Below are 14,920 nucleotides of genomic sequence, written 5' to 3' on the forward strand. Positions count from 1 at the left end.
TTTGTGTGATTCCTGGCTCCCACTGACAATCAGCCTGTGGCAGAAGGAATAAGAACTGGGTAGTGACATGAGTTAGTGATGGGAAGCTGTGTTTGAGACCTGACTCCCTCCCTCTAGGAGGCTGTTCTTAAGTATGGGGAGATGTGAACTAGAGCTGAGCACTACTTAGGTACTCAGAGGTCATCATTTTGGAGAAAGGAGGAAAGAATCTGCAACTGTTAGACGTAGATGAGAGTGAAAGCAGAATGAGTCACATGGACCCTAGGGAATGTCACCCTGGGGTGCACAGGACATGAGTGGAGAGTTCTCCATGATTTCTACTTCCCAGAGCTTTCCATTTTGTACTTTCTAAGTGAAAACACTTGCTGGGGGTTCTGAGACTGCAAAGCATAGCCTTGAAGCTAAGCTTGGACATTTTAAAACAGTTCACAAGGTAAGGGGCAAGGTGGGCAAGGCAGGGGGGCTTTGAAGACTTGTTGGGCCAGAGCTAAGTTCAGTGTAGAGAATTTTGAGGGAGAGAAATGACAAAGGTGAAAAAACAAGTTGAAGCCAAGGCTTTTGATCAACTGAAAAATAAAAGTTCAGGGGAAACACAGATACCATCTGGACAGATACTGGAGCTAGGAGGTTCAAGTTGAATAGTAAGAAAGAACTTTCACTCAAGAGCAGCAGTCTCCTGCTGGGGAGCCTACATCTGGCCAGCTGGCTCCACAATGCATTCCATATGGATTAAATCTTGTTGGCTTGACACTACCTTCCAGATCAAAGGACACTTCTAAAAATAGCCTTTCTTTAAAGCTGCTGCTTGATGAATAAACAGAGCAGGCAAGAAGCCTACAGCCTATTTGATTACTCATTGTCTCAGCACAGAAACCTATTTCCTGCCCTGGCTGTCAAGGCTAAGAGGTACAGACCGTCCTCAAGGAAGGTGAAGCTTGGAATCCCTGCCAGCTTTCCTCAGAGCTCAGAGAAGCTCAGGCAGTGCGCAGTCTGGCCCTATTCCTGTGGCCCAGCAGATGTGGGGCTCCAGCTGCCACAGGAAAAAGGAAGACAGCAGTCACGGAACAATGGTCCAGTCAGGCAGCTGAGAGGAAGGAATAGACTAGTTTGCTTACACACGGCATCCTTGTAAACAGCAACCAACCCTCCTCTCTCAAAATCCTGCATCCTCATCACACTCACTTCTGAGATGTGGGAGACAAGGACTGTTTTGTTCCAAAATCAGTTGCTCAAGAAAGAATATACTGTAGATTTATGGCAGAAACCCAAGTGCCTATAGGTTAAAAGAAGAGATTAACATTGAATGTGTACCATCCTCAGGCCAGTCAGAGCTCAGTGCTTTACTATCACAATCTTATTCAGTCCAAATCATGACCTGGTGAGGCAGTTGTTATCCCCTTTCACAATGAAACAACTCCAGGAGGGTGAGAACTGTGTTAGGTCTTAGGTCAGCACAGTCTTTGGGACTCAGAATGCCAGGCTCTTTCTATGTCCTGATGTCACTTTGGAGCCAAGGGTAAGAACGCATTGATTAACTAATGGGGAAGGATGAGAAGCACAGCTGTCCCCTGAGCCTTCTGGGGGCAGAAGCGGTGCTGGCCTGATGGGAAGCCCGACCCACAAGAATGCCACATCTTCGCTACCAACCTGTTCCACCAGCCCAAGTATTGCCACCCACATGGGGCATGTTGTCTGGGTCCTCTTTCCCGTGTTTGGGGGAGCTCACATCTTCTCCACTGTCTCTGTTGATTGTTATCTAAAAATGAAGAATTGAAATATTATCAATATCCTGGGACCAACACCAGAAATTACATGACAGAAAGAATTATTTTACTGTAAGTCCTTAAGGTATCTCATAATCTTAGGACATAGACTTGACAAATGCTGTTTGTGTCTGGCAAAATTTCATCAGTTAACCTCCATCTAATTGGGAAGGAGATGAAGTACATTTTTAAGTTATTTTTAAAGAAGAAAAGGACGATGTCGCTGAGCCCACCCCACACACACACCGTGGTCAGAGGTCGGTAGCTGAGCCTGCCCACCTGCCTCCCTAATGCTGAGGGACACTGCACTAGCCTCCATGCTGACTCAGTGCACCCTCACTGGGGTTCCTCAGCTTCTTTGGAGGCTGGTGTAGGCATTTAAAATTATTCCTGAGGGCGTGGCCATCATCATTGGAAGGGCGACTTGTTTCCTGAGACACATACAGGGGACTGGAGACCCTTTTGACAAGTACCTCTATTTACTCACTTACATCCTACACCCTTCCCCATCCTGTTGTTCACAACTAGAAATACTGTAAATAGTAATGAAATGGATCCTGTTTATTTTAAAAATGTTAAAGTCATTATAGGGTCTATCTGATTCAGGGCTACATTTTCTTTGTATTGGGTGCTATTTGTATTGATCTCCCCTTCAAAGGAGAGGTAGCAGAAAACTGCAGGGTCATAATAAGCCTGCAGGGGGGGAAATTCAGTATCTCTGATGTTCACTGCTAGAGGAGTATATATAGAAACAATATGAAAAAACAGGGGACGAAGGTGTCCCTAACAAACCAAGATGCTATTGTGATAGAATCCAATCACAGCATGGCAGTAGAAATAATAGAAAAAGAGTTTAGAATCTGCATGATTAAAATGATCCATGAAGCAAAAGATGAGATAAGAGAGCAAATGCAGGCAATGCATGACCACTTCAGTAGACAGTTAAAAGAGCAAATGCAAGAAGCAAAAGAACACTTCAATAAAGAGATAGAGATTCTGAAAAAAAAAAAAAAAAAAAAAAACCAGAAATACCTGAAATGAAAGAAACGATAAACCAAATTAAAAACTCAATAGAAAACATCACCAATAGAATAGATCTCGTGGGAGACAGAATCTCAGACAATGAAGACAAAATATTTAATCTTGAAAATAAAGTTGAACAAACTGACAACATGTTAAGAAGTCATGAACAGAACCTCCAAGAATTATGGGATATCATGCAAAGACTGAATTTAAGTATTATTGGGATTGAGGAAAGCACAGAGATACAAACCAAAGGCATGAACAACCTGTTCAACGAAATAATATCAGAAAATTTCTCAAACCTGAAAAATGAAATGTAAAATCAAATACAAGAGGCTTACAGAACACCAGGTGCACAAAACTACAACAGATTCACACAAAGACATATTATAATGAAAATACCTCACATACAAAATAAAGATAGGATTTTAAAGGCTGCAAGAGAAAAGCATCAGATTACATATAAGGGGAAATCATTATGGATATCAGCAGATTTCTCAGCCCAGACTCTAAAAGAAAGAAGTGCCTAGAACAATATATTTCAAGCTCTGAAAGAACACAGATGCCAACAAGAATCCTTAAAATATTCAGATTTGACAATGAAATAAAATCTTTCCACAATAAACAAAAGAATTTACAAATAGAAAGCCTGCCCAACAGAACATTCTCAGCAAAATATTTCATGAGGAGGAGGTGAAAAACAACAATACAAGTCAGCAAAGGGAGGAACTACCCTAAAGGAAAAGCCAATCAAAGGACAAGTAAAAAACAAAAGCAAGCCAAAATGACCAGGAATACAAATCATATCTCAATAATAACCCTGAATGTTAATGGCCTAAATACAATAATCAAAAACATAGACTAGCAGATTGGATTAAAAAGAAAGACCCAACAATATGCTGCCTTCAAGAGACTCATCTCATAGAAAAAGACATCCACAGACTAAACATGAAAGGATGGGGAAAAAAATACCATGCATATGGACCCAGTAAAAAAGCAGGGGTTTCCATCCTCATATAAGATAAAGTGGACTTCAAACCTAAGTTAGAAGGGACAAAGAAGGACATTTCATACTGCTTAAGGGAAGCATAAAAGAGTAAGATATAACAATTATAAATATTTATGCCCCAAACAATGGAGCATCTATGTATATCAAACAAACCCTTCTCAATTTTAAGAAACAAATAGACGAAAACACATTAATAGTGGGGGACTTTAATACACTACGCTCATCACTGGATAGATCCCCCAAACAAAAACCAAACAAAGAAACTATAGAACTAAATAATACAATCAATGATATAAACTTAATGGATTTTTATAGAGTATTTCATCCATCATCGAGCGAATATACTTTCTTCTCAGCAGTTCATGGATCCTTCTCCAAAATAGACCATATGCTATGCCACAAAAAAGCCATTAGTAAATACAAAAAAATAGAGATACTACCCTGTATCCTATTCAGATAATAATGGAACGCAATTAGAAATGAATGATAAAATAACAAACAAAAACTACTCATACACCTGGAGACTAAATAATATGCTATTGAATGATGCAATGATAACAGAAGAAATCAGGGAAGAAATTAAAAAATTCTTAGAGGTAAATAAGAACAATAATATAACATCAAAAACTCTGGGACACTATGAAAGTGGCACTAAGAGGAAAGTTCATTGCATTGAGCTCAGACATTAAAAAAATAAAAAGTCAACAACTAAATGACCTAACATTACACCTCAAAGCCCTAGAAGAAGAACAACAAATCAACACCAAAAATAGTAGAAGACAGGAAATAATTAAAATCAGAGCTGAAATCAATGAAACTAAAACAAAAGAAACAATTCAAAAATTGACAAAACAAAAAGTTGGTTCTTTGAAAAAGTAAACAAAATTGATAAGCCCCTAGCCACACTAATGAAGAGAAGGAGAGAGAAAACTCCAATTACTAGAATTTGTGATGAAAAAGGAAATATCATGACAGACACCATTGAAATACATAACATAATTAGAAGCTACTTTGAAAATCTATACTCCATCAAAAGAGAAAATTTCAAAGACATCGACAAATTTTTAGAGACATATGATCCTCCCAAACTGAATCAGGAAGACATACACAATCTAAACAGATCAATTTCAAGCACTGAAATAGAAGAAGCCATCAAAAGCCTACCAACCAAGAAAAGCCCAGGACCAGATGGATTCTCAGTGGAATTCTACAAGACCTTTAAAGGAGAACTGATACCAATTCACCTCAAAGCATTCCATGAAATAGAAAAGGAGGGAACCCTTCCAAATTCATTCTAGGAGGCTTAGTATCATTGTGATACCAAAACCAAACAAAGTGCATCAAGGAAAGAAAACTTTAGACCAATATCTCTGATGGACATAGATGCAAAAATCCTTAAAAAAATACCGGCAAATCACATACAAAAATATATTTAAAAGATAGTGCACCATGATCAAGTGGGGTTTATCCCAAGGATGCAAGGTTGGTTCAACATCTGGAAATCAATAAATGTAATTCATCACATCAATAGACTTAAAGTTAAGAATCACATGATTATTTCAATTGATGCTGAGAAAGCATATGATAAAATACAGCACCCCTTCATGCTTAAAACACTAGAAAAAATAGGAATAGTAGAACATACCTCAACATTGTAAAGGCCATCTATGCTAAGCCCATAGCCAACATCATTCTTAGTGGAGAAAAACTGAAAACATTCCCTGTATAAACTGGAACAAGAAAGGGATGCCCTCTTTCACCACTTCTATTCAACATCATCCTTGAAACACTTGCCAGAACAATTAGACCAAAGAAATTAAAGGGATACAAATAGGAAAAGAAGAATTTAAGCTGTCACTATTTGCTAATGACATGATCCTATATTTAGAAGATCCAAAAAACTCCAGTAGAAAACTTCTAGAACTAATAAATGAATTCAGCAAAGTAGCAGGATATAAAATCAATATGTGTAAATCTAATGCATTTCTATCCATAAGTGATGAATTCTCTGAAAGAGAAATTAGGAAAACCACTCCATTCACAATAGCCTCAAAAATAAAATAAAATAAAGTAAAATACTTGGGAATTAATCTAACAAGAGTTGAAAGACCTCTACAATGAAAACTACAGAACACTAAAGAAAGATATTGAAGAAACCAAAGAACATGAAAAGATCTCCCATGTTCTTGGATAGGCAGAATTAACATTGTCAAAAAGGCCATTCTACCAATGGCGCTATTCAGATTCAATACAATTCCAATTAAAATCCCAATGACATTCTTCATAAAAACAGAGAAAGCAATCATCAACTTCATCTGGAAAAACAAGAGACCTCAAATAGCCAAAACAATCCTGAATGAAAAAAGTGAAACAGGAGGTATTACAATACCAGACATTAAACTATACTACAGAGCAACAGTAACAAAAACAGCATGGTAATGGCACCAAAATAGACAGGCCGACCAATGGTGCAGAATAGAAGACAGACAAAACCACATAAATACAGTCACCTCATACTAGACAAAGGAGCCAAAAATATACAATGGAGAGAAGATAGCCAGTTCAACAAATGGTGCTGGCAAAATTGGAAATCCATATGCAGTAAAATGAAATTAAACCTCTATCTCTCACCCTGCACAAAGCTCAACTCAAAATGGATCAAATACATAGGAATTAGACCAGAGACCCTGCACCTAATAGAAGAGAAAGTAGGCCAGAATCTTCATTATGTTGGCTTAGGATCAGACTTCCTCAACAAGACTCCCAAAGCACAAGAAATCAAAGCAAGAATCAATAAATGGGATGGACTCAAACTAAAAAGCTTTTTCTCAGCAAAGGATACAATCAAGAATGTGTAGAGAGCCTACAGAGTGGGAGAAAATCTTTACCATAGGCACTTCAGATAGAGCACTTATCTCCAAAATTTATAAAGAACTTACAAAACTTTGCAACAAAAATACAAAGAACCTAATCAATAAATGGGCCAAGGAACTGGACAGAAACTTTACAGAAGAAGACATGCAGGCATTTAATAAATATATGAAAAAGTGTTCAACATCTCTAGTAATTAGAGAAATGCAAATTAAAACAACTCTAAGATTTCATCTTACTCCAATTAGAATGGCTATTATTAAGAACACAAACAATAATAGATGTTGGCGTGGATGTGGGGAAAAAGGCACACTTACATTGCTGGTGGAGTTGCAAATTGGTATAGCCACTCTGGAAAGCAGTATGGAGAATCCTCAGGAAACCTGGAATGGACCCATCTTTTGACCCAGTTATCCCACTCCTTAGTTTATACCCAAAGGACCTAAAATCAGCAAACTATAGTAACATAGCCACATCAATGTTTATAAAAGCTCAATTCAAAATAGGTAGATTGTGGAACCAACCTAGATGCCCTTCAACAGATGAATGGATAAAGAAACTCTGGTATTTACACACAATGGAATACTATTCAGCCATAAAGAAGAATAATATTATGGCATTTGCAAACAAATGGATGGAATTGGAGAATATCATGCTAAGTGAAATAAGCCAAGCCCAAAAATCCAAAGGCCGAATGTTTTCCCCGATAAGTGGAGAATGATATATAATGGGGACGTGGGGGCGGTGAGGAATGAGAGAATAATGGGGGAACTTTAGAATATGTAGAAGGAAATGAGAGGCAGGGGGCTATGAAAAGTGGTGGAATGAGACAGACATCATTACCCTATGTACATGTATGATTACACGAATGGTATGAATCTACATCGCTACAACCATAGAAACGAAATGATGTACCCCATTTGTGAACAATGAATCAAAATGCAGTCTGTAAAAAATTAAAAGCTAAATAAAAAATAATAATAATAATAAAAAAAGAAAAGGAGTTGAACTGGGTTTTAGCTTCAGAATTTTCCTGTTGTAGAACATGCTCTGAACATTTACAAAAAGATTAGACCTCCAAGAAAGAGGGAAAATGAATATCAATAGTCAGATACTTTCCCAGCCATTTAAAAAACTCACCACCTGGCTGGTCAACCTGTCAATAAATATACATTTTACTCATTTAATTTTTAAAGAAATTTCATTACTTTGAGAAATCCCATTTTGTATAAAATATGTAGAAAACAAAAACAGAAAATGTATATGTGGTTCAGTGATAGATTATGTTCTATACACCAACATATATTAAAAGTTGCTTATTTATTTTTTGGACCCACTACTGTGTTATGGTGTTTTGTATTTTTCCTAAATTGTCTCTATTTTAACAATGAATTTATGGTTCCTGCAATTCAAACAGAAAAAGTGGCACTTTAGCTCCCCCGCCACGTAAGAACTTGTCCCTATTTCCAAACTTCTTTCATTTATTCCCTGAACTGAGAAATGGTGATCAGAACAGTTCTTGCAATAAATCTGTCAGGGTTTGGATCACTTTTGGAACTTCCCCTGCCACTCTACCCAGCAGTGACATCCTGGGGTTGATTCACAGGTTCCAAATCTGGTAAATAAGGGCATCCAGTGGGGTTTTAGTCAAAATCAGCTACAATTCAATATGAGACTAGTGTGCTTACATGGAGTTTGACCCTTCTACAAGCCATTTATAAAGAAGTTCTAAAGATGGTCTTCACTGTGACTTTTTATTGAAAGAACTGTTCTGAACACCATTCCTCACTTTGGGATGTGTGTGTGTGTGTGTGTGTGTGTGTGTGTGTGTGTATTCTGGTATGTTGTTTAAAAATAAATAAAAGAATTTGGAAGAGGTATGAAAAGCAAATTCCAACAAAGTGTCTAGTACTTTCATCAAACATTAGTTACCTCCTTTAGACATTTCACATACTCCAGTTAGCCTGCTCTGAGAGAATAGATTTTTAAGTACTGAAATTGATGGCCCAAGACAAAAGAAAAAGCCTCCACAGTTACCTCCAAAATCATGCTTTTGAAGTTGCAAAGACACCTGCCATCAGGGAGGCAGAAATAGTGAATAAAGTGCTGGGAGAAAGGAACTGGTGTGCTCTTTGTCACCTGTGTGTTTTGCCATGTCATCTACTGGGAAATGGTGCTGCTTACATTGTCCACAAGGCAGCCCCAACCAACCCCAAGTGGGAACCTCAACATGATGGAAAACTAATCAATTCTTGATAAAACAATCATCAGCCAAACCCTGATTTATTTCACATGAATATATACCACAAAATTCTAGAGATAGTCAATTAAAAGTAAAGCATCTGGGGAGTTGATTTGATTTTGGGTCATCTGATGAATGCTGTTGTACTCAAGGAATATATTTCTCTAGGTGGAAGATATGACATATATATGCACCGAGGTTTTTTCAAAGGGTGTCTCTTACATAAATAGATAAAGATTCATAAAAGAATCAAGCAAAAAAGCTCAGAGTTCAACTCAGAATAGAAACTCGAACAGATACCAAGGAAGAACTGTCATTTGAGGAAGTTTATTTCCTGGGGACAGATATTGCTGTACAGCCACTGGCCATTCTGAAAGTTGTTAATTGCTATCTGCTGTCATTAATGTGTTGAGAAGGATTTGAAATGTGTTTCCCTTGAGAGCTGGTTTCATCTAGGAAAAGCTCAAGTAAGTCATTCTAAAGACAAAAATAGTACTGAAAATTCACTTAAGGCGATCAAAATTTTCTTCAAACCAGAAAATATCATGACTCTTTATAACTTCTGACAGAGGCTGCTGTACAAGGTAAAATACTTGATGTGTTTCCCACAGTGGACATCCTCTACTTCCTTTGAGGTAATTGTGCTGTGATCCTAAGTATCAGTATCCTATACTTATGAATTAAAATGGAAAAAACACACACACACACACACACACACACATAGATCTTGTAAACTACAAGTCATAAAAATGTTCCAGAGTAAGGCAGCCCAAAGCCAGCACAGGGAAGAGACATGACCCATTGAAGCCCTATAATTCTGGGCAAAGCCCTTATATTTTAAGCTCCTCCCTGAGCACATCATTAAAAAAAAAAAATCTGTGAAATCATATAAATAGCCACAATGTAATTCTGGAAGAAAAGTTAGCTCTTGGACGTATGAATGAACTACATGGTTGATTACCATTTCCATCTGGACACTAGTTGTTACCAAGCAGGAGTTTCTATTTGCCCACACAACATCCATTCTTTCTTCTTTTGAACAGAGTCAGATGAATCATGGTTGGGTATAATTAAGCAGCAAAGTCCCATTCCCCTATGCAGGGTCTAGAGGATCGGTCCAGGGAAAGTCGTGTGACCCAAGATGTCAGAGAAAGCTTTCCTCCCAGGTAAGAAAAGAGTGTCCTGGGGAAAGATTCTGACTATCCTGAGTGCATTACCCTCTTCTACCTCCACTGCACATATGTGCACACTGATACACACACACACAAACACACACACACATTTCCTGCCCTGGGATGCAGGTAAGTGAGGACATGAAGTATAGAGCTGTAGCCTCCACCTGGTGATCATGTGGTGACAAGAAGGTGGCAGAGGGAAGGAAGAACATATTCCTCTGATGACACTTTTGAACTCAGTATTCTGCCCTAGAGTCACTGAGCTTTTATCCTCTACATAAACAAACAGTAAGTGTCCAAGTTTAAGTCACTGTAAGTTGGACTTTCTGCAACGTGGACTTGAGAGCATGCAAACTAATTGATTCATATATTAAGGAATAAATGAGAGGTAGCAGGGCAGGAGCCACTGTCTTGACTTTCTGAGAAGGCTCTACTTTTAAGAAGATATGCTTTGAATTTTCTGACATTTAACACCTCCATAATGATATCAGATCAGTGATTGCACTTACTACAGCTGCCTACTATTTTCTTGATGGATTAACAGTCAACTGAATGTATCCATCCATTTGTTTTTCAAACACAAACACTCCTGTGCCTGTTTGGGGTGTATCTGCCACTCACTACAATATAGAGATGCATGAAACAGAGTCTTTTTTCTATTAAGATAGTGTATAAAAAAGAAGCAAAATCATAGCAAGCCATGATGCACGCCATCACATGGTACTGACCACATCTACCTAAATCTTATTTAGTGTCTGGGATTATTCTTACCCACAGACCAGAAAATTCTCTCACAGTTATAGATAGGATGAAAATCACATTAACATGTATGTAGTAATGATGATCTTTCTTATGATGTCAGCTGGCTTAAAAATTAATTAATTAAAAGACTGTACCTTTACAATGATAATGCATGACAAAAAAACCTTTGTCTCATTGGTAACTTTCCCAATTTTCATCTCTGGCAAAGCTATCAAATGTGCAATTTATCTTCAGTTTTTTCCTGGCCCGATAATAACATTTGCTTCTAAATACTGAATGACCTTCTACCCTTTTTAATTCTTCACCTCTCTACAAAGCAGAGAAGACTCTGACTTCTGATCACTAACATCCATAAATGACATTAAAGCTGACATTCACTCATATTAAATAACTGACCCCAGAAGATATTTGTATTTTAAGTGCCTTTATTACTAATTGAGATTTGAAGTCTTTTTTCCTTTGTTAGAAAGTCTAGGAATTAGAAAGCAGGCAGAGGTGTTAGGATGGGGCCTGGGGTGTATGAGGCCTAGTTCCTGGCCCTGAAAACAAATGCCTATTAGGATGACTTGTGACATTATGAGTGAGCAACAATGGCTGGTCCCTGGTGTGTCCTGTAGAAGCCCTGTCTTCTGGTGTAGATAGGTTTCTTATCTTTCTCATGGGCTTCTTCAAGTCAGTCAGCAACCTCTCCCCTCACTCTGAGATGGAGCCCTTTGCTCACAGTCGGAAACCTAACCCATTGGTCTTATCGTCCTACTTCTTTCTGCCTAAAAACACTCCAAAGACTTATGTATATGCTGATTTTTGGCACAAATGATGTGTCTGGTAAATCTTTTAAAATATTTGAAACTGTAACTCAAAACATGACCTCTATCTCAATGTTCTGGAACGTTCTATGCATCCTATGTTATTTGAGTTCACAGAGTCTCTGACAGAGTCCCTTCTCACTAGGATGATGTTCTTCACTAGGAGCCATTACTGTGCAATGAAAACATCCAGTCTAAATTAAAATGAAGATTCTACAGGGGTGGCCTAAAAAGAAGGCAAAATACCAATCTGCTAATATTTGACTATGTTTTTTATTATCAGATAGGAGTAGCTAATATTGTGGCTTCTACTTTCAGCCTTGTACATAATTGGTCCTTAATAAATATGTGCTTAATGAGTCCATGGGAGGCTTCTCAGTGACAAAATATTAAACAGTTTAATTGCATACAACTTTCTCCATAATAAGCTGTCATCTGGGTGTCTGGTGAGACTCTTTCCTGCCCTGCCTACTAGCCCAAGATTGGTACACGGGAAGCCATAGATCAGCAGACAGCCATTAAATCAGGATAACATGTATCCCTGTTGGCTCTCACTTGACTAACAGTAGCTACTTATTCTTTCTATTTCTTATTTTTTAAATTCAATAGGAAAAAAATTTGGGGGGAAATCTGGGAATATGGAATGCAGAATGATAAAATTAAGAGGCTATTTCATGGGTTAAGATGCTATACTTACAAATCTTTATGGGGAAACCAAATGTTGTTATCCTCATGCGTAGGTGAGTGTCAAAAACAAATGTTCACAACCCACAGATACCATGGACACCAACAGTTTAGTGGCACAAAAATGTTCCTCTCCTGCTGCCACCTCACAGGGGCACATTTAGTATTCCAAACATTCACAGGAAAACAACTGCTAATTAAATTCCAAGACAGCAGGGGTAGGGCAAACTGTCATTTCTTCATATATTCTATCTTTTCTATTTTGGCCTCTTGTTTTTAACCTTTGAAAGGTTAACATTATAATGCATCAATAAGAAACTGTGGGGGAAAAGACTATGTTTAAAAAATTAATATTCAGTATTGGGGTAAATCGGTGACCACCCTCAGACCTCCACAGCCAAGTGAAGGGTTAGCCATACAAGGAAACCTCAGGTACAGCATACAGTGTGCAAATGCTGTGATTTTGCAATGTAGGTGGCCCTGGCAACTGACATTTTTTTTTTATCATTACTGAAACTAAATGATCTCTGCTGGCATTTCCTGACTGGGTGGCTTTAGTTTTATACTCAAGTTTTGTGCTTTTTCCAAAGAAGAAAGCTGATTTGGTAATTTTTGAAGCTACTGTACTTTATTCAACAGACTCCTCTGAGGTGTCGAAGAAAGCTAGGAAAAGGAAGGGTGGGTACAAAAGCCATTCCCACCATTATCCTGGGTAGAAGCAAAGGAGATTTTTAATGTGAATCCTGAAGGTTCTTGAAAGCAACCATCACAACTCCATGTGACAGCATTTAGCTGGGGAATTATTTGTCAGAAAAGACACTAACTGAGCAGCTCTGGACAGGTTATTGCAGCACAGTCCCTGTGGAGGGACATTTCTGGATCAAAATTCAGCACCTGGTTTTCCATTTTCTATGTTTCTACTAAAGTCACAGGAGGCCACTAGCTAACATTTCTACCAGCCATGCTTCACCACCTCAGTTGACAAAGATGTTTATGAAGTCACTGCCTACTGGGGACCTAAGTGTCCCTAACCATTTCCTCAAGAAACTCGGAGTCCCTTGAAAACTTGTGTTGTAATGCCAGAGATAACAATTCCTTTTGCTTCCCACAGGCTCAGAATTGTCACTTACATACTTTTTGGCAGTTGATGTGCATTAAAAATATTAATCAGAATATAACACACCAGCATAAGGCAAGGCAACAGAGGAAAGAGCAATCTGCTTTGCACACACAAAACTCAGCAAGGGGTGGAATAGCACTCAGTGGCTGAGAACACTGAAGTTGTATTTTGATGATCACTGTGGGAGGGAACATTTTAGGTCGCTACATTGGCTTCAATGGCTAAATCAGCACAAGGAACATAAGCCGGAAGAACACATTAAGGAACAGTAATGCACTTTTATTATAGTGCATCTATGTATGCATGTATGTGTGCACTATATACATTCACAGACATGTTTTTTAAAGAACATATTCCATTGTGTATATATACCAGAATTTCTTTATCTATTCATCTTTTGAAGGGCATCTAGGTTGGTTCCACAATCTAGCTATTGTGAATTGAGCTGCTATAAACACTGATGTGACTATGTTACTGTAGCATGCTAATTTTAATTCCTTTGGATATAAACTGAGGAGTGGGATAACTGGGTCAAAAGGTGGGTCCATTCTGAGGATTCTCCGCACTGCTTTCCAGAGTGGCTGTACCAACTTGCAACTCCGCCAGCAATGTAAAAGTGTGCCTTTTCCCCCACATTCACACCAACATCTATTATTGTGTTCTTAATAATAGCCATTCTAATTGGAGTAAGATGAAATCTTAGAGTTGTTTTAATTTGCATTTCTCTAATTACTAGAGATGTTGAATACTTTTTCATATATTTATTAAATGCCTGCATGTCTTCTTCTGTAAAGTTTCTGTCCAGTTCCTTGGTCCATTTATTGATTGGGTTCTTTGTATTTTTGGTGTAAAGTTTTGTAAGTTCTTTATAAATTTTAGAGATAAGTGCTCTATCTGAAGTGCATGTGGAAAAGATTTTCTCCCACTCTGTAGGCTCTCTTTTACTGTGGTATATATATACATAATGGAATATTATTCATCCATAAAGACGAATAATATTATGGCATTTGCAGATAAATGGATGGAAATGGAGAATATCAGGCTAAGTGAAATAAGTCAATCCCAAAAACCAAAGGTCGAATGTTTTCCCTGATAAGTGGATGATGATATATAGTGGGGGTGGTGGTTGAGGAGGTGAGAGAAGAATGAAGGAGCTTGAGATTATGTAGAGGGAAATGAGAGGGAGGGGGGATATGAAAAGTAGTGAAATGAGTCAGACATCATTATCCTATGTGCATGTATGATTACACGAATGGTATGAATTTACATCAAGCACAACCATAGAAAGGAAATGATGTACCCCATTTGTGTACAATGAATCAAAATGTAGCCTATAAAAAAAAAAAAAAAGAACATATTCCAGTGGCAAAATCATGCTGCAGTGAATCAGGCTGTGGCATATGTAGGAAGAGGTGGCTGGTTATGTAAACTAGCATGGATTCTAGGTGGGTAGGAATGGGTCTCA

At 38.0% G+C, this 14,920-nt stretch overlaps 1 protein-coding gene across 2 annotated transcripts in view; it reads right to left on the reverse strand.

Annotated features, from left to right (window-relative positions):
• VWA8 (von Willebrand factor A domain containing 8) overlaps window positions 1-14,920 on the reverse strand; it is a 718,869-nt gene that overhangs the window by 340,466 nt on the left and 363,483 nt on the right. For both annotated transcript variants that reach the window (XM_079136497.1, XM_079136496.1), the window contains exon 38: window positions 1,648-1,756. In XM_079136497.1, coding sequence (XP_078992623.1) covers window positions 1,648-1,756 — 109 coding nt within the window. The remainder of the gene's footprint in view (window positions 1-1,647; window positions 1,757-14,920) is intronic.

The sequence above is a fragment of the Sciurus vulgaris genome, assembly GCF_902686455.1.
Source record: "Sciurus vulgaris genome assembly, chromosome: 4".
In the NCBI taxonomy this organism is placed as follows: domain Eukaryota; kingdom Metazoa; phylum Chordata; class Mammalia; order Rodentia; family Sciuridae; genus Sciurus; species Sciurus vulgaris.